This window comes from Terrapene carolina, unplaced genomic scaffold, assembly GCF_002925995.2.
Source record: "Terrapene carolina triunguis isolate 2854851 unplaced genomic scaffold, T_m_triunguis-2.0 Scaffold66, whole genome shotgun sequence".
In the NCBI taxonomy this organism is placed as follows: Eukaryota; Metazoa; Chordata; order Testudines; family Emydidae; genus Terrapene; species Terrapene triunguis.
The window spans coordinates 33338861-33360228 of NW_020664417.1; the positions used below are offsets into that span (position 1 = coordinate 33338861).

Sequence of the window (21368 nt, forward strand, 5' to 3'; positions counted from 1 at the left end):
GAAAAATCTTTTAAACTTCCCAGAAATATGCAACCTGTCATACATTTCCCTTCAACGTCCCTAAAAGAGCTTGTTTCATTTCACAGTCTTCATGGCACTTTGTATTTGTGAAATATTTTTGTCTTCACAGTTTTTTCTGTCCTCTTTCCATTTGCAATATTGACATTCCTGATCTTTTCTAAATCTCTATGGTCAGCATCATAAGAAAAAAAGATAAATTTCTTGCATCTTTTCTCTCTACCGCCCAATTTATTACTGTGTTTCATTAGCCATAAAACATGGGTCTACCTCCAAGCTAACTGTACCAGATTTTTTTGGCAATATTATCTGTACCCCTCTGTTTTCTGAATCAGTAATTTTATATCCAAATAGATAAATGTCCCACTTTCTCACATGCAGGAAACCAGGACAAAGATGATATTGCTATTATAAGTTAACGTCATACAAATTTATTAAGCTTTATTTTCAATTCCCACCAACTGAGGCCAAAATCTTGGTTCCGCTAATTATTTGACACCCCTTCATGGCTCACCCCTGCCCCACTGTCTCGAATAACTTCCTCCCAATCAGTCCTTAAATGGGGTTCTTGACTCCCTCTATGGATATCAACTCCCCTCAGGAGCTGACTAATTCCTCAACAGTTTTCTACATTGTCAGACCTGCTCTTACATCCTTAGTGAAAACTGTTGCCAGCTAAGGTCGCTGTGTGTGTTCAGGAAGTTGATGTCACACCAGTCATTTTGTGGCGAATAAAATGACTGGAGCCACTTTAATCACAGAACAAAATTACTGCTGTCCTGCACTGCGTCTGGATGAAAGAGTTTGCTTGTATTATAATTTGGGATATGCAGTGACGTGTATTTGAGTTCAAGATCAGGCCTTTTTCACCACTGCAGGATCTGTGAGTTTGTAATTATAGTACTCTAAAACTTACTTAACCCATCCATCCCATAAAAAAATTGGACACTGAAATTCCGCTTTAACTTTTATAGAAAATATTGGCAAGTAACTAAAACAAAATTCTGCTGACTGAATTACATTCTCTTTGTATTTATACAAGGGTACAACATGGCTTCCCTGAAATAAGCCTCGCTAAAACAGCAAGAAAACTATTTCGGGGATTCTGTTTTGTGGGGTTTTTTTAATAAGCAGGAAAATGATGCACCTGAAGGAACTGTGTTAGTCTGAGAGAAACAGCAGTGTACAGCATTGGTGAGGTACTTGTGCCTCACTCCCTGCCTTAAAGTGCAGCGGAGTGGAAAGAGGAGATTTATTACCCACAGTAAAGCCTGTGGACAGGGACACAGCATGGTCTAAAGCATTTCATTAGGAGACAGAAACTCCTGAATATCATTCCAAACTCTGTCACAAACTTGCAGCAAGGCTTGGCAAAGTCACTTAACCTCTTTGTGTCCCAAGGTTGGTCTACACTACAAAGTTAGGTCAGCTGAACTACATCACTCAGGGCTGTGAAAAAATTTCACACCTGGGCAATGCAATTAAGCTGACCTAAGCTGCAGAGAAGACAGTGCTAGGTTGACAGAAGAATTCTTCCATTTACCTAGCTACTGCCTTGTGAGGGAGGTAGATTTACTACAGTGACTGAAGAACCCCTTCTGTCACTGTAGTGTCTACACTGCAGCAGTGCAGCTGTGCCATGGAAGTGTTTCTAGTATAGACATACCTTCAATTCCTTCCGGATTTAAATGAAAGATACATGAAGGTGCATGTACCACTGACCTAATTAAGTGGGACCAATTTGTCTACCAAAGTAGACCAATTTGTCATTTTGAGGATTCATATGTGGAGCGTCTGTGAAAGGGTTGGAGGGAAAAAACGGTTACTAAGCGTAGCTGAATTCGACGTACTGGAGCCGACTTACCCCGCTGTGAGGACGGCGGCAAAATCGACCTCCGCGGCTCCCAGTCAACGGCGCTTACTCCCACCTCCGCTGGTGGAGTAAGAGCGTCGATTCAGGGATCGATTGTCGCGTCCTGACGAGACGCGATAATTCGATCCCCGAGAGATCGATTTCTACCCGCCGATTCAGGCAGGTAGTGTAAACCTAGCCTCACTTTCTCATAACTGTTGTTCTTCGAGATGTGTTGTTCATGTCCTTTCCAATCAGGTGTGTGCGCACACGAAGGTGCACAGTACCCAGACGATTTTTCCCTGGCAGCAACCATAGGGTCTGTCTGGGCGCCCTCTGGAGTCGTGCCTTCATGGCCCTCAATATTGGACCAGGTTGAGGTCCCAGGATGGGACAGGCTGTTGGACGTGAGGGTACAGTCTGTTGAGTCCTTTTAAAAATCGGGTGACCACAGGATTAGCAAACACCGAGCGGCCCCCCACACCCGGACGGAAGGCCGATATGGCGGCTAAGTGCACCCTTATTGAAGACAACGAAAGCCCCTGCTGCTTCAGATGGAGGAGGTAGCCCAGAATGAGCAGCACTGTGTCAGAAGGTCTGGGAAGAGTGGAAGGGTGACCGGGGCTTCCACGGACAGGTCTAGGAGAGATGTGTACCAGTGCTGATGGGGCATGCTGGAGCTATCAATATAACCTGTGTTCGTTCCCTCTGGATCTTGAGGAGTATCTTGTGAACGAGTGGTATGGGCGGAAAGGCATGTAGGAGACAACCTCCCAGTGGAGGAGAAACGCGTGCGCCCTGGAGCCTGGGCTATGATTCTGAAAGGAACAACTTTTTGTTGTATTGCGTGGCGAATAGGTCTATCTGAAACATTGAAATCATGACATCCAGGTGAAGGGATCACTTGTGGTCACGAAACGACCTGCTGAGGTGGTCTGCCAGCTCATTCTGTACCCCTCGGAGGTACGACGCTTGCAGGTGTATTGAATGTTCTACAGAGAAGTCCCACAGCATGAGGACTTCCTGGCACAGGGGAGAGGAGTGTGCAGCCCCCGTTTGTTGATATAGAACATTGCCGTGGTGTTGTCCATCATGACTGATACACATTGTCCCATTAAGTATGCTCTCAGTTCTCTGACGTTGACGTGGAGAGCCAGATCCGCCTGAGACCAAAGACCTTGAGTCCTGTGTTCTCCTTGATGTGCTTCCCCAGCCCACGTCTGATGCATCCGTCCCTAGAGAGAGGGACAGATGCGGACTGGCGAAGGGGATCCCGGAGCATACCTCCTGAGGGTCCAGCCACCACGGGAAGGAGTCGAGGACCGAGCGAGGTAGGGTCACTATCCTGTCCAGGCTGTCTCTGGCCAGGTGGTACACTGATGCCAGCCATGACTGAAGAGGTCAAAGTCTGAGTGGCATGCTGCACCACGTAGGTACAAGCAGCCATGTGGCCCAGAAGCTTCAGGCAGTTTCTTGCTGTGGTGGTGGGAAACTGTCTGAGGCCTCGAATGGTATTGGTCAGAGCCTGAAACCTGGCTTGAGGCAGATATGCCCTGGCCTGGGTCAAGTCCAATACTGCCCCTATAAACTCTATCCTCTGAACGGGGGACAGAGTGGACTTTGCTTTGTTTAAAAGGAGACCCAGGTTTACAAAGGTGGCTCTGATAAACTTGACCTGAGCCTCCACTTGGGTCTTGGAGTGGCCATTAATCAGCCATTCTTCAAGGTAAGGAAACACCTGAATCTGGTGCCTGTGCAGAAATGCAGCGACGACTGCCATACAGTTGGTGAAAACCCGAGGTGCTGCTGACAGGCCGAACGGGAGGACTGTGAATTGATAGTGGGTGTTGTTCACCACGAACCTGAGGTACTTCTTGTGGGGCTGAGTGATCGCAATATTAAAGTATGCATCTTACAAGTTGAGGGCGGCATACCAGTCTGCTGGATCCAATGAGGGAATGATGGAGGCCAGAGAGACCATGTGGAACTTGAGTTTCTTTATAAACTTGTTGAGTTCCTGCAGGTCCAGGATGGGCCTGAGGCCGCCTTTGGCTTTCGGTATTAGGAAATACCGGGAGTAAAAACCATCACCCCAGTGCTCCTGAGGAACCTCCTCCACTGCCGCTAGAGAGAGGAGCGACTGCACTTCCTGGATAAGGAGTTGTTAGTGAGAAGAGTCCCAGAAGAGGGACGGGAAAGGGGGGTAGAAGGGTGGGAGGCCACAGAATTGGATGGAGTATCCCTCTCTACGGTGCCGAGCACCCATCGGTCTGAGGTAATAAGGGACCATGCACGGTAGAAAGGGGATAGTCAGGACAAGAAGGTAAGGCGGGGTGGATCCATTTCCAGGTGTGATACACCGTCGTTGACCATGCCTTCAACAGGCAGGCTTAGGTCCCGAAGATGGCTTTGGTTGTCCCAAGCTCTGGCCAGAAGGTTGACGCGGCCTTCTACTGCCACTTCCGTTCCACCTTCTGGAGCCATCCTGGTGGTTCTGCTGACCGAACCTCTGAATGGGCTGCGGAAGTGTCTCTGCTGAGTGGAAGGCATGTAGAGTCCCAGGGACCTGAGGGTGGCTCTGGAGTCCTTCAGGCTGTTTAGCTTTTTGTCTGTCTTTTCCGAAAACAGAGTCTCACCTTCGAAAAGCAGGTCCTGTATGGTTTGTTGGACCTCAAAGGGGAGACCTGGAGCCACGAGCACCTTCTCATGGCTACACCCCTGGCCATGACTCTAGTGACAGCGTCTGCCCCATCAAGCGCTGCTTGCAGAGATGCCCTGGAGATCAATCTCCCCCGCTCAACCAAAGCCGAGAGTTCAGCCTGGGAGTCCGAGGGAAGTAACTCTGTAAAGGTAGCCAATGCCGAGCAGGTATTGTAGGCATACCTGCTGACAATGGCCTGTTGGTTGGAAATGCGGAGTTGCAGTCCCCCCGTGGTGCGTACCCTCTGCCTGAATAGGTCCAGTTTTTTTGTGTCCCTATTCTTGGGGTAAGGGCCCTGGAAACGCTGCCTCTCTCGCTGGTTAGCAGCGTACACCTCCAGAGAGTCAGGTTGTGGGTGAGCGTATAGATGTTCATAGCCCTTGGAGAGCACAAAGTACTGCCGTTCATTGTGCTTGGCGGTAGGTGCCAGAGAGGCTGGGGTCTGCCACAGGGTCTTGGTCATGCCCGTGATAGTTTTGATTAGTGGTAAAGCGATACAGGAAGGGCCCAAAGTGGCCACGATGTCCACCATAGGGTCTGCATCATCTACAACTTCCTCCACCTTAATGCCCAGACCCTGTGCGACCTGGCGCAGCAACTGCTGCTACACCCCGGAGTCTTTCAGAGCTGGGGCAATAGCAGTGTCTACAAGCGCCTCATCTGTGGAAGATGAGGAGGAGGAGGCCACCAAAGGAGGTGGTTGCTCGCTTCCATCCCTGCCGGAGGGATCACTTGAGCTGGTGGGGACAGTGGTGGAATTGTCTGGTCTCAGCGCCGTGAAAGGCGCAGGCACAGCCGTCGATGCCAGCCCCCACTCCAGTGCCGGCGGTGCTGTCTGATGGTGTGTCTGCGCCATGGTGGTAATCAACGTCAGTGCAGGCAGCGTCAATAATGGCCCCGGGGGCGTAGTTGGTGCCAAAGGCGCGGTTGGTGCCGTAACCTGAGCTGTTGACACCTCCGGAGTCGAGGACATTATCAAAGGCAGCACCGCAGTTGGCGCCGATGTCGGCAACAGTGCCACGGTTGCTGGCATCGACGCCGGAGGTAACTGCTCAGCCGCTGGACGTGGTGGGACAAAGGTTGCAGACGTGACTGAAGCAGCACCCAAGTGAGATCCTTGGCTCCGACCCTGAGCTTGGTGGAAAGCCCATGGAGTGCAGAAGGGCCACTGTGCTAGGTTCTGCCATTGAGGGGCCCACTGCATCGGCTGGGACCTCCTGTGGTGCCTTGAGCTTGATCTTCTGATCCTGCTGTAGTCGGAGCAGTACGAGTCCGACTCTGACTTGGAAGTCTCTGAATTCGAGGACCAGGGTGGCGCTGCACCTCTCAATATGGAGCGTCGGGAGCCTGGGGACCGACTGCGCTCCCTGGATGGAGGCGCTGGTGTCTGTGGTTGCCGAGGTGATGGGGAGCGGCGCGACATCATAACCAGCTTTCCCTTTGACTGCACAGTGTGGGATGGAGCCTGCAGTGACTACGCCTTCTCCTGCCTCGGGGGCGAGAGTGGTGCCAAGAGTCTGAGCAGGTCCTGTGCTGCCTCAAATGCTTCAGGAATGGACGAAAGCGGCAGGCTCTCCAAGGGGTTCGGTGAGTGGGATGGGCCTGGACTCAACTGCCTCGCTTGGGCAGAAGTCGACGTGGCTACTCCCTGAGTCTTGGAGCTGTGGCCCGACTGTGGTGCCACTGATGGCTGGTTTCTGGATCTAGGCAAAGGGGATCAGCCTCTTTCGACCCTCTTCTTCTTCTGCACTGGTGATTGGGATCGGTGCCGAAAGCTGGAGTGTCCCCGAGACGCTCCATCACAGTGCCTAGAGTCCTTGGCTGCGTCTTTCTTCGGCGCCTGGTCTCTTGAAGAGGGCGCTGGCGTGCTGAAGAAGACGTGCTGATGGTGGGATCCCTGGCACCGGGGTCTGACTGCAGTCAAAGAGCTGCCTCCAGGAGCAGGATTTTAAACCGCTGCTCTCTCTTTCAGCGTTCTTGGTTGGAATTCACAGCAGTCTTTTTGGTGACCCTCGCCCAGACACCGTAAACAGGAGGTGTGTGTGGGGGTCATTTTTTGGCATGTGCTTTGCGCTGTCCTTGCAGGTCTTGAAGCCCGGGACTGTGGCATGCCCCAGTTGCAACAAATAAGGGGAAGAAACAGGGGAAAATCCCCATAAATGAAACTTACAACTGACTAACTAACTATACTAAACTACACTATCTGAATAAACAAGGTGAGTACAACAGGAATCGAACTGCTAAGTCATTTGCAAGAGCAAGGGAAGTTCCAGCAACTGTCACTGGCGGTAGGAAGGAACTGAGGAGGTGGCAGGACTCTATATTGGGCGCCATGAAGGCGTGACTCCAGGGGGCACTCAGGCTGACCCTATCATTGCTGCTAGGGAAAAATCTTCTGGCTACTGTGCACATGCGTGTTCACACACCTGATTGGACTCAACATGAACAAGCACACAAAGAAGTAGTCTCATTTCTGTCACTTCCTTCCCAGGGACAGCTAGGGATGCCAAAGCAAGAAGGGTTGTCTGCAAACCCTCACCATGTAGGTTTGATTTGGTTTGATGCCAAGTGTGCTGAACCACTTACTCTTTATGAATGCAATATTTAATTTCTCTCTCTCTAATTGTACAGTTGGTTGTTGTTGTTTTAAACCATTTCTTTCTGTAGGATAGATGGGAAAAGTTTCCTGGCGTAATTAAAGTGTATAGTCTTAGTGTATGTAAAAGCTATGGATTTACGGTGGGAGTTTATTACTGTGCCTTTAAGCAAGGCACATCTATTGGGAAATCTGATTAAAACATAAATAGTAACATTTTCAAAAAGGAGTCTAAGTCCCATTTATCAAAAATGGCTATGGCTATGTCTACATTAGACATGTTACCACAGCACAACTACGTCACTGCAGCTACGTCACCGTAGACACTTGCTACAACAACGGAAGGGGTTTGTCCAACCTTGTAGTTAATCCATCCCCTCAAGAGGCAGTAGCTAAATTGACAGAAACATTCTTGCGTTGACCTATCGGAGTGTACATTAGACTTTGCAATGGCTTAACTAGGTCTCTTGAGGGAGTGAATTTTTCATACCTCTGAGCTATGTCGATAAGTTGACCTAAGTTTTAGGCATAGACCTGGTCTGAGGCACTTAGGAGCATAACTTTGTAATGTAGACCAGGCCTAAGTCTCACTGAAAGTCTTGGGCACTTCTGATAATTTTATCCCAAAGCCTAGGTCTTTTTAAAACAGCTTGGCACCTGGGATTGGAATTGTAAACCAGAAGAAAGTATGATCTTGCTGGATATTTCACTGTTTATTACATTTTGGTTTTGTTTGTTTTATCTTCAAGAATACATTTTCTTCCTTTTTTGTTAAACATATTATTGTATCAACAATTTAGTTCTCCCCAGTCATCCAGTTCTCCTCACAAGGTAACAATTTACCTACTTCACGGAGGGTTTAGAAAGTTTAATTAAAGCTTGTCAAATACTCTGAAGACTTCAAGTGCAATGTAAACGATGTATTCTTATGAAATAGCGAACAAGTACCCTGACCTAGAGCAATGGAAACACCTGACTAGAGCAGCCACAGAGAGGGAGAAATTAACCCTTCAAAAGAAGGGACAATGAGAAATCAGTGTAAAGGTTGAAACTTCATTTAAAGTACATTTGATGAAAGATAATAAATGTATGATTGGAAGGGGCATGGTTTTGGGATAGCAGTTTAGTCTGGTACCAATTATAGAATAAGAGTACATAAGATTAGATAGGATCTTTCTAAAATGTGTTATTTAATGTAAATATTAATTTAAAAAAATGTTCAGCGTTGTATTCCATGAGTTAGCTTTGAGAACAGAGGACAATGATGTTTTTGGAAAACCTGCATTTGGAGAACCACTTAGGCCCATGAAAAATATCTACTTGAGACATGGAATGAGTTTGGTGTGATTTTCAGATTAAGATACATTACTGTTCCATGTAGATTTAGGAGAAATTAGAATGAAAAGATGTGATTTTAAAACAGTTTAAAAATGTATCTATTTATATTCTAACAGAAAAATGTAAATCTACCTTTGAATCATGTATGAAATAGACATTTTTATGGATTCAAGTTACACAGAATAAATAATTACCTCTTCACAAATTTAACTGTGTGATTAAGACAGAAGCCAGACAACAGAAGAAATGGGAACTTGTAGACCACCAGGTAATGTGTATTGTTTTTAGTAGCCTACAATCAATGGGGCTCTGTGTAGACACAGTGGCATGCCCGCATGTAGTGAATTACAGGATCAGGTCAAAGCTTAAAATTATACACAAACAGTGAAGCATTTACTACCAAACATCAATTATTTCCCCCAACATTGGCTAACACCACTGGAGTTTGCATTAAGACAAGTGTTCATTCCTAGAACTATTAATCAAATAGTGCAACTATATTATATTTTTTCTAGATGTTACAGAAATAGGTAGGTACGGGTGTCTCAAAGGAGAAGATACCCTATGTCACTGGTGCAATATTAGCACAAATAGTGTGAGGGAAATAAAAACGGACAGTATTCTAGCACTGGAAAAGCCTCTACTCACTTCATAGCCATTGGGTAATATTGAGACCCCAGAAGTGTGAAGCTATGGGGGTATATTGTGGTAAAGTGGAGGGTGTGAATTAAGAATGACAGGGATTCAGAGTAACTAGCGAGGATTTTCAGAATCTAGATAGTTTTGTGCATTTTTGGAGCTACTGCCCAGAGGAAGAGATTCAGAGTCAGGAACACCGTAGTAGGACATTAGGGCAATGATAATACCTTGCAACAGCTTATTAACACGTTTCCGGCTTAAGTCTATTCACAAGCAAGGACCTGATCCCGCAAAGACTTATACTGAACTTTACGCACTATTAATAATGGGACTATTCATAGTGATAAAGTTAAGCATATACATAAGTTATCTGTCAAGGTTTTTATACTTTGCCCTCCACTATAGTATCTGAGTGCTTATAGGTCCCAGAATCTTTAAATAATGTAAAGAAAGTAAAAATATATATGTATTAGAGCCATTTGATAAACTGAGAAAAAAATATCAAGAATTTTTTTTAAACATCATTGGAATTTTTAAAAAAATCAAAACATTATGAATGGCTTTACAGTTTGTTAAAAATCCAGAAAAAAACCCCATGAAAACTGTCAAATTTTTTTGTTAAAATTTTCAAAATGTAAACAAAATTTTGAATAATTTCTGCCAGCTCTAATAAATATTGTTGAATGCTGCCGGTTCGTCTCAGTTTAGCCATATGCGATGATTTACCTTTCACAAACAACAGGCCTGGATTCATTCTGGACTGAGCCCAATGAGGAACATGGCTGCCGGGGGGGAGGTGCTATAGGAATACTGGAATCCAAAGAACTTGTTTTCCGATGCAGAGTCTCCTGTGCTAGTGCTGCTGCAGAGATTTCATTGTCCACAGGACAGGATCCAGCTCTGCCATGGCTGACAGCTGATGGAACCTCAGGCCCTACTGCGCCCTGCAGGGCCATCTCTACAGCTGCTTGCTCAACCTCCAGAGTTGGTGATGATGGAGGTGACACTCGGGGCTTGCGTTTGGTAGATGCTCCAGAAAGCAACTTCAGCAAACCTTTTTTTTCTTTCTGTTAAGCAAAAATAAAGAGTATAAATTAAAGTCATTTTAAAACAAGAGATATTTGGAGGACAATGACGAGCTGAAATACAGTTTTTTAAAATATATGGTCATTTTGATCTCAGAGGACTGAGTTAACAAGGACAGATACTTTGAGACCTCCACAAAGTCATCATTTTGATTAAATCTAGCAAACTAAGTAGAGTTATAAATTGTTTCCATTAAATAAATGCCTTTGGCTGCAAAAATTACTAGAGAAAGAAATGTCTTTTTCTAATTTCTGCTGTAAGAATACAGTCCTGGTTTTTTAGTAACCAAAAAGGAAAAACACTTCTGCTGCAAAGGAATGTATGCACCTTCACTCAAGCAAGACCACAAATGGGCTAAACTCCTTCACTTAGCTGAGAAAAATAACCCAGTCAAGTGATTGCCTTAAGCGCCAACCGCTATGCTTTAAAAGGAAGTTTACAGGGTGGAGAAGTCAGTTGAGGGCTCTTTAAGAGACAGCCATTAGAGGCTGAGAGTTTTGGTTAGAGGGGAGGATTCCTGGGAAAGAGGAGAGATTCCTCTGAAACTGAGCAGGGAGGATAATCTGCACCACAGCCTGTGGTTTGTACGAGTGCCTCCAATTTTTCCTCCCTTATTCCCCATACAGGGGATCTCGAAGGGTTAGCAGAATTTTGCCAGGAGGGGAATTGTTTGCGTTCTGTATCCTTGTTACAAGGAAGAACTGTAAACATTCTTTTTACTTGCTCAGACAGAAACCCCCGAAGACTACAGAATCATAGAAACGTAGAGATAGAAAGGACCTCAAGAAGTCATCAAGTGCAGCTTCTTGCTCTGAGGCAGGACCAAGTAAACCTAGACCATCCCTGACAGGTGCTTGTCCAATCTGTTCTTATAGAATCTCCAATTACGGGGATTCCACAACCTCCCTTGGCAGCCTATTCCAGATCTTAACTACCCTTATAGTTAGAAAGTTTTTCCTAAAATCTAACCTAAATCTCTCTTGCAGTAGATTAAGACCATTACTTCATGTCCTATGTTCAATGGATATGGAAAACAATTGATTACTATCCTCTTTATAACACTGGTCTACAATTTTTGAGAAGTCGTCTGCTTCAGAGATAAAATGTGCTATTTATTATGTATTTTGATGTGCTGAATTCAAATATGACAATTAAAACAACTGATTGGCTACTGTTTCTAAGATATTTAAGTTTTTACATTTTATGTCTATGTATATTGTGTAGATAGTAGAGTTTTAATCATAAATTGTAAACTTAGGTCTTTTCATGTGTTATGGTTGCTTTACATGATAATATTTCACCTGTCCTGTTTATGTAACACTTTAAAAATCAGCAAAAAGGTTATATAAATAAAATTTATTATGAAACAAAAGGCAAAAAACTATTATGTACATAGTTTAGTCCTATTCAGTGTCTACTCGGCGCTTCTTGGCTTGTCTCTTGTATTCATTAAATGGAGCATCTCTTGTCACTGTCCAGCAATAGTCTGCAAGCATTGATGGGCTCCATTTGCCCTGATAGCGTTTCTCCATTGTTGCAATGTCCTGGTGAAATCGCTCGCCGTGCTCGTCGCTCACTGCTCCACAGTTCAGTGGAAAAAAATCTAGATGAGAATGCAAAAAATGTATCTTTAGTGACATGTTGCAACCAAGGCTTTTGTATGCCTGGAGGAGGTTTTCCACCAACAACCTGTAGTTGTCTGCCTTGTTTCTGAGAAAATTTATTGCCACTAACTGGAAGGCTTTCCATGCTGTCTTTTCCTTGCCACGCAGTGCATGGTCAAATGCATCATCTCGAAGAAGTTCACGAATCTGAGGACGAACAAAGACACCTTCCTTTATCTTAGCTTCACTTAACCTTGGAAATTTTCCATGGAGGTACTTGAAAGCTGCTTGTGTTTTGTCAATGGCCTTGACAAAGTTCTTCATCAGACCCAGCTTGATGTGTAAGGGTGGTAACAAAATCTTCCTTGATTCAACAAGTGGTGGATGCTGAATACTTTTCCTCCCAGGCTCCAATGACTGTTGGAGTGGCCAATCTTTCTTGATGTAGTGGGAATCTCTTGCATGACTATCCCATTCGCAGAGAAAACAGCAGTACTTTGTGTATCCAGTCTGCAGACCAAGCAAGAGAGCAACAACCTTCAAATCGCCACAGAGCTGCCACTGATGTTGGTCATAGTTTATGCACCTCAAAAGTTGTTTCATGTTGTCATAGGTTTCCTTCATATGGACTGCATGACCAACTGGAATTGATGGCAAAACATTGCCATTATGCAGTAAAACAGCTTTAAGACTCGTCTTCGATGAATCAATGAACAGTCTCCACTCAACTGGATGGTGAACGATGTTGAGGGCTGCCATCACACCATCGATGTTGTTGCAGGCTACAAGATCACCTTCCATGAAGAAGAATGGGACAAGATCCTTTTGACGGTCACGGAACATGGAAACATCACCTGCCAGGAGATTCCACTGCTGTAGTCTGGAGCCCAACAGCTCTGCCTTACTCTTGGGTAGTTCCAAATCCCTGACAAGGTCATTCAGTTCACCTTGTGTTATGAGGTGTGGTTCAGAGGAGGAGGATGGGAGAAAATGTGGGTCCTGTGACATTGATGGTTCAGGACCAGAAGTTTCATCCTCTTCCTCGTCTGACTCAAGTGAGAATGATTCTGGTGCATCAGGAACCGGCAGTCCTTCTCCGTGGGGTACCGGGCGTATAGCTGATGGAATGTTTGGATAATGCACAGTCCACTTTTTCTTCTTTGACACACGTTTCCCAACTGGAGGCACCATGCAGAAGTAACAATTGCTGGTATGATCTATTGGCTCTCTCCAAATCATTGGCACTGCAAAAAGGCATAGATTTCCTTTTCCTGTTCAACCACTGGCGAAGATTTGTTGCACAAGTGTTGCAGCATATGTGTGGGGCCCACCTCTTGTCCTGATCTCCAATTTTGCAGCCAAAATAAAGGTGATAGGCTTTCTTAACCATAGTGGTTATACTGCGCTTTTGTGATGCAAAAGTCACTTCACCACAAACATAGCAGAAGTTATCTGCACTGTTCACACAAGTACGAGGCATCTCTGCTCACTTTGGCTAAACAGAAATGTGTCCCCTTGCAAAATCAAACACTGACAAATAAGAAAGCACGACACTGTATGATTTCTAGAGCTGATATAGGGCAATTTGTTCAGCAGAGTGATGTAAGCTTCGTTATGGCTTACATTGCATCATCCATGACTTCTAGGAATAACATGATGCAATTCATATCATGTATGACGCAATACCAGCTTCAGATTGCATCATTCATTGTTTTGCCTAAAAAGCAAGTACTGTCCAAACCCAGTCATAGATTTATTCATAGATCCAGTCAAAGATGTATTTTAGTCATTTCTGGTTTAAATTGAGATCCCTTCCCTTTTTAACTCACTTATCCTCTGCCATTCCCAAGTCAAGGGTCGTATATACTGACCCAATAGCATATCTTGAAAACTAGAGCCAATCAACGATTTTAAGCATCATTTTCATTCTCAGTGACCCAGAATTAGTAAAGTTTGACTACATTTATTTCAGAAGCATTTTGGCTGTAGAACAGTGTAACAGCCCTTAATATATCTGAAGACTAAGAGGTCTCCCCTCAGTCTTCTTTTCTACAAAAATAAACATGCACATTTTTTTTAACCTTTCTTGATTGGTCAGGTTTTCTAAAACTTTTCTCATATTGTTGCTCTCCTCTTGACTCTCTCCAATTTGTCCACATCTTTCCTAAGGCCTGGTCTACATTATGAGTTTAGTACGAATTTAGCAGCGTTACATCGAATTAACCCTGCACCCGTCCACACAACGAAGCCATTTATTTGGAAATAAAGGGCTCTTAAAATCGATTTCTGTACTCCTCCCCGACGAGCAGACTAGCGCCGAAATCGATATTGTCATTTCGAATTAGAGTTAGTGTGGCCGCAATTCGATGGTATTGACCTCCGGGAGCTATCCCACAGTGCACCATTGTGACCGCTCTGGACAGCAATCTGAACTCGGATGCACTGGCCAGGTAGACAGGAAAAGCCCCGCGAACATTTGAATTTTATTTCCTGTTTGCCCAGCACAGGAGAGCACAGGTGACCACAGAGAGCTCATCAGCACAGGTAACCATGCAGGCCGATAATCGAAAAAGAGCACCAGCATGGACCGTACGGGAGGTACTGGATCTGATTGCTATATTGGGAGAGGATTCAGTGCTAGCAGAACTTCGTTCGAAAAGACGAAATGCCAAAACTTTTGAAAAAATCTCCAAGGGCATGATGGAGAGAGGCCACAATAGGGACTCAGAGCAGTGCCGCGTGAAAGTCAAGGAGCTCAGACAAGCCTATCAGAAAACAAAGGAGGCAAACGGTCACTCCGGGTCAGAGCTGCAGACATGCCGCTTCTACGCTGACCTGCATGCAATTCTAGGGGGGGGGGCCGCCACCACTACCCCACCTCTGACCGTGGATTCCGAGGCGGGGGTAATCTCATCAGCCACACCCGAGGATTCTGCGGACGGGGAAGAGGAGGAGGACGAGCTTGCGGAGAGCACACAGCACTCCGTTCAACAGCCAGGATCTTTTTCTCAGCCTGACTGAAGTACCCTCCCAAGCCAGTACCCAAGACCATGACCCCATGGAAGGGACCTCAGGTGAGTTTACCTTTTAAAATATAAAACATGGTTTAAAAGCAAGCGTTTTTTAATGATTAATTTGCCCTGAGAACTTGGGATGCATTCGGGGCCAGTACAGCTACTGGAAAAGTCTGTTAACGTGTCTGGGGATGGAGCGGAAATCCTCCAGGGACATCTCCATGAAGCTCTCCTGGAGGTACTCCAAAAGCCTTTGCAGAAGGTTTCTGGGCAGTGCAGCCTTATTCCGTCCTCCATGGTAGGACACTTGACCACGCCATGCTAGTAGCAAGTAATCTGGTATCATTGCATGACAAAGCCTGGCAGCGTATGGTCCCAGTGTTTGCTGGCATTCAAGCAACATCCGTTCTTTATCTCGCTGTGTAATCCTCAGGAGAGTGATATCGCTCATGGTAACCTGGTTGAAATACGGGAATTTAATTAAGGGGACAGAGGTGGCTGTTCCTACTGGGCTGTTTGCCTGTGGCTGAAAAAAAATCCTTCCCTGCAGTTAGCCAAGCGCCGGGGGGAGGGGGGGAAGGGGAATTGACGCTGAGCTTTTTGCGTTAGGCTAGCAGGGATCTTCCCTGATATCAGCCACGCGGTGGGGGGAGGGGTACAGCAATCATCCCAGATAATTCATGGCGGGCGGGCAGGGGGAGGGGTTAGTTTGGTTTCTGCAGGAATCTTCCGTGATACCAACCACGCAGTGGGGGGAGGGATAAAGCGATCATCCCAGAGAATTGGATGGGGGGAGGGGTTGTTTGTTTTCTGCTGCTGAAAGTTAACAGGAAAACCACAGCACTCAATGGGCTTTGCTTGGTATGTGGGAAAGGAGGGCGCAGAAGCCGAAAGACAATGGCTTACCATGGCCACATGCAAGCCGCATTCTGTTGCCCGGACCTGCGTCTGTGATCTCTAACACCAAAGCCACAGGCACTCAATATTAAGATGCAAAATGCGACCTTGTACTGAAATCACATGTGCTATGTAATGTGAATAGTGTTGTTCACCGTGAAAGAGTATAAGCATTGTTCTGTAAAATGTATCTTTTTAAAAACTTCTCTCCTTTTTTCCATCCCTCCAGCAGCTGCAAATTTTTCAAGCCTCCCTCCTCTGTCCCGAAGGCTATCTCAGATAAGGCGGCGGAGAAAGAGGACGTGAGACGAGATGTTCTCGGAAATAATGGAATGCACCCGCAATGAAAGAGCTCATTTGAATGAGTGGAAGGACACGGTATCTAAGTACAAGAAAGATGCCAGTGAACGTGAGGTCATGAGGGACGCTCGAGAGGAGAGGTGGCAGGCTGCAACGCGGGGGCTGCTGTGTAATCAAACGGACATGCTCCGGCGTCTGGTGGAGCTTCAGGAACGGCAGCAGGATAACAGAGTGCCGCTGCAGCCGCTGTATAACCTCCCTCCCCCCTCACCATGTTCCATAGCCTCGTCACCCAGATGTGTAAGAACACGGGGGTGAGGGGGAGGCTCCGTGCACCCTCCCAGTCCACCCCAGTGGACAGCCCAACCAAAAGGCTGTCATTATATTGAATTTTTTCAGTGGCCTTTTACTTCCCTCCTATCCTCCTCCCAAACCCCACCCGGGCTACCTTGTCGGTTCTCTCCCTATGTTTATAATCAATTAATAAAGAATACATGATTTTTAAACGATAGTGACTTTATTTCCTTTAAAAGCAAGCTGTGATTTAAGGGGGGAGGGTGGTTTGCTTACAGGGAATGAGTCAATCAAGGGGGCGGGTTTTCAACAAACAGAACTTTCACACCGTAGCCTGGCCAGTCATGAAACTGGTTTTCAAAGCTTCTCTGATGCGCAGCGCTTCCTGGTGTGATCTTCTAATAGCCCTGGTGTCTGGCTGCGCATAATCAGCAGCCAGGCGATTTGGCTCAGCCTCCCACCCTGCCATAAAGGTCTCCCCCTTACTCTCACAGAGATTGTGAAGCACACAGCAAGCAGCAATAACAATGGGGATATTGGTTTGGCTGAGGTCTGACTGAGTCAGTAAAGAGCGCCAGCGACCTTTTAAACGCCCAAATGCACATTCTACCACCATTCTGCACTTGCTCAGCCTGTAGTTGAACAGCTCCTGACTCCTGTCCAGGCTGCCTGTGTATGGCTTCATGATCCATGGCATTAAGGAGTAGGCTGGGTCCCCAAGGATAACTATAGGCATTTCAACATCCCCAACGGTTATTTTCTGGTCCGGGAAGTAAGTCCCTTGCTGCAGCCGTTTAAACAGAGTAGTGTTCCTGAAGACGCGAGCGTCATGAACCCTTCCCGGCCAGTCCACGTTGATGTTGGTGAAACATTCCTTGTGATTCACAAGTGTTTGCAGCATCATTGAAAAGTACCCCTTGCGGTTTATGTACTGGGTACCCTGGTGCTCCGGTGCCAAGATAGGGATATGGGTTCCATCTATCGCCCCACCACAGTTAGGGAATCCCATTGCAGCAAAGCCATCCACTATGACCTGCACATTTCCCAGAGTCACTACCTTTCGTAGCAGCAGCTCAGCGATTGCTTTGACTACTTGCATCACAGCAGCCCCCACAGTAGATTTGCCCACTCCAATTTGATTCCCGACTGACTGGTAGCTGTCTGGCGTTGCAAGCTTCCACAGGGCTATCGCCACTTGCTTCTCAACTGTGAGGGCTGCTCTCATCTTGGTATTCTGGCACTTCAGGGCAGGGGAAAGCAAGTCACAAAGTTCCATGAAAGTGCCCTTACGCATGTAAAAGTTTCGCAGCCACTGGGAATCGTCCCACACCTGCAACACTATGCGGTCCCACCAGTCTGTGCTTGTTTCCCGGGCCCAGAATCGGCGTTCCACGGCTATAACCTGCCCCATTAACAGCATGATCTCCAAAGCGCCGCAGCCCGCGGTTTGATAGAATTCCATGTCCATGTCCTCATCACTCTCGCTGCCGCGCTGCAGTAGCCTACTCCTCGCCGCCTGGTTTTGCAGGTTCTGGTTCAGCATAAACTGCACGATAACGTGCGAGGTGTTTACAATGTTCATGACTGCTGTCTTGAGCTGAGCGGGCTCCATGCTTGCCGTGGTATGACATCTGCACTGTTCACCCAGGAAAAAGGCGCGAAACGGTTGTCTGACGTTGCTTCCCTGGAGAGAGGGGGAGGATGTACCCAGAACCACCCGCGACAATGTTTTTGGCCCCATCAGGCATTGGTATCTCAACCCAGAATTCCAATGGGCGGAGGAGACTGCGGGAACTATGGGATAGCTACCCACAGTGCAACGCTCCGGAAATCAATGCTAGCCCTGGTACACGGACGCACACTGCCGAATTAATGTGCTTAGTGTGGCCGCATACATTCGACTTTATACAATCGGTTTCCAAAATTCGAATTCTGTAAATTTGGATTAATCTCGTAGTGTAGACATACCCTAAGTGTGCCATTCAGAACTGGACACAGTACTCCAGCTGAGGCTCACCAGGGCCAAGCAAAGCGAGACAATTACCTCCCATGTCTTAAATATGACACTCCTGTTACTGGACTAACTTCTGTTGGTGAGAGAGACAAGCTTTTGAGCTTACACAGAGCTCTTCTTCAGGTCTGGGAAACTAAGTCAAAATGTCATTGCTAAATGCAAGGTTTGAACATATTGTTTAGCATAAGTAATTAACACAACATAGCTACAACAACACTTTATACGGCACTCTTGTTAATACACCCCAGAACAAAGTTAGCCTTTTTTGCAACTGCATGACATTGTAGACTCGTTCCATTTGTGATCCACTATAACCCCCAGAGCCCTTTCAGCACTGATTTGTTCACAATGCTTTTGTATTTCTTCCCTTTTTAAAGAGTCTGGCAGTGATCTTCTTACATAAACCCTTTGACTGAATACGTTTAGATATGTATGAGAGAACCCCCAAAACAGTAGATGCTCAATAAAACTTCAGCCTAAAAGACATTTCAGTCTAATCTCAGTTGGCTGCAAATGAAGTAATTACATGAATGCAGAGTACCGGGTATCTCAATTTAAAGGTGAACAACAAAAATGATTAAGGGAAGCAGAGATTAGCCTGTGGGGAAATATTACAACTACTACTTATGTATAAGCTTGACAAAGCAGTACCTGTGAGGAAAAAGTTACAAGACAAATGTCTACAAATGTTTAACCTAGGAGTTAAAAGAAGTGGTCAAAAGGGGTATAAACTACAAATAATATACTACAGTTAAAAGGAAAACTTAGTATATTTTGCCTCAAATGCAGCCTAATAGGAAGATCAATTAGGCAGGAATAACCACTCCCATGGAGAAAGGTGAAAGCTTGACTTTAAAATTGAAAGTGGTACTGGAAAACACTGCAGGGAGCAATTCTGCACGGGGAAGAAAATGGATTAATTGAGAATCTACTAAACACAGAATCTGGAAGAGAGCCGTGCGCCTACGACTGACATTTTAGTTCACTACCTTTTTCTTGTTCAACAGTAATTAAACTTTTCATAAACTTCAATTTTCTCATTTAAGGTATTAACGTAATGAGGGAAATGACTTTAATATTTCACAGGAAAAAAAAAAACTGACTTATTTTTTGAAGGAAATTGTACACACTAAATACATATTGATTTTTATTAAATATTAACTTTATTTCATTAGACTGAATAATTTATGTTCCCATAAATTTGTGTTTACAGGCTCACCTATCAACTTACAGAGGCCCACTGATTAGAGTTGCTGACCATGCAAGAGTCCCCTGAAGCATCCAGGAATCAGGTTACAGCTCCAGAAAGAAATACATGAAATATAAAGAATTCCAACAACAGAGCAACTGATCCCTCTGACCTGCAGCAATTCACTTTCCTAATCCTGTATTCTACTCTTTATCCCATCGCAACTCTGCTCCAATATTCACCCACCACCCTAAATTATTCTCACAAGTATGGACTTGTTCTAACATACAGCCATTCAAACGAATGCCCAACTTGCTCAATCTTCCATAAAAGCCCACTGTATGTTACTCCTAAAATCATATAAAGACATGAATATAAGTCTATTTAAAAAGTTCATGTGATAGAAGTGAGACACTGCCTGGGATGCAAATAGAATGCCACGCCCACCTTGCTATCCTTGTCTGGTTTACTGACTGCAGTATTCCCACCAGCTGCTAAAGCATTTTCAGGAGAAGCAGGAGCCCCAGGGTGAACACTCACAGCTCTCCCACTCAGGTCTCCATCCAAAGATGCAGAGGTGATGCTGGAAGAGTTTAAAGAAGCTGCTGCACAAGGCAGTGGAACATTTGATCGGTTGATATTCACAGCAGTGACATAAGCAGCAGCATTTGAAAGCTGAGGCTGGAGCTGCTGGGAAGCAACAGCATGGTGGGGAATGATCACAGCTGCAGGTATAAGGCATGCTGAACTTTGAGCCTGTATCGGCATCACTGCTGCTGTAGGTCTTTCTTGGCTGTGTACTGCAACTAAGATAAGGGGAGGAAATATCATTATCAAAGACATATACACACTGAGACATTAGTCACTGTGATATAACAACTTATTAAAAAAAGCTTCCCTCCCACCATCACCCCTCCAACCATGAAAACTGTAATAGTATATGTGGGTGTTATGACACAGATATCTCAACATTAGATTTACCAAACCAGAACAGAGAAAAAAATTACCTGTACCGAGACTGTTGTTCTAAAAGACGTGGGTGCAGATATATATTCCACTCACATGTGCACGTGCCCAGCATACCAAAGCCTGAGAGCTTTGTCTAGAAGTAACCGTTGGGGCAGCACACATGCTTTCTGGTGCCTCGTAGTGCCTCCCATGGCTATTTAAGGGCAGTGCCACCCTGACCCCCTCAGTACCTTTGCACCAACACAGAAGGGACAGAGGGTGGGTCATGGAATATGTTTGCACCCACATCTCAAAGAACAACAGTTATAGTACAGGTAAGTAACTGCTTTTTCTTCTGCAAGTGGTCGCCGATGTATATTCCACTCAGATGACTCAAGCAAAAACACCAGCAGGTGGGGTTTGGAGTATACTTAAAAATGACTGTAGAACTGCCTTTCGAAACCTTGCACCTGATCTAGATGCAGTTATAATAGCACAGTGTGTGATGAAAGTATGCAGTGAACACCAGGTGGCAGCCCTGCAAATGTCCAATATAGATGTGTCATTGAGAAATGCAACTGAAGTTGCTTTGGCCCTGCTCAAATGAGCCACTGGTCTCTGTGGCAGTGTGGCCTGAGCTACCTCATATGCCACTGTAAATGCAAGAAGTAATCCATCTGGAGATGATCTGTGCCGAAATCACCTAACCTCCCATCCAATCCACACAGGACACAAAAAGTTGAGGTGATGCACTGAATGGTTTAGTCCTTTACAGAAAGAACTCCAATGATCATCTCACATCCAGTGAATGAAGGTGCTGTTCATCTGCATTTGAATGAGGCTTAGGAAAAATATACTTAAGTATATTGTTTGCTTAA

General features: G+C 45.5%; 1 protein-coding gene across 1 annotated transcript in view; it reads right to left on the reverse strand.

Annotated features, from left to right (window-relative positions):
- The window catches only part of SH3RF1 (SH3 domain containing ring finger 1), a 174163-nt gene that overhangs the window by 12120 nt on the left and 140675 nt on the right, over positions 1–21368 (reverse strand). Inside the window, exons 10-11 of the mRNA XM_024194896.1 lie at positions 19990–20348; positions 9871–10211 (exon numbers count right to left, since the gene is read on the reverse strand). Of these exons, the coding sequence (XP_024050664.1) occupies positions 9871–10211; positions 19990–20348 (700 nt within the window). The remainder of the gene's footprint in view (positions 1–9870; positions 10212–19989; positions 20349–21368) is intronic.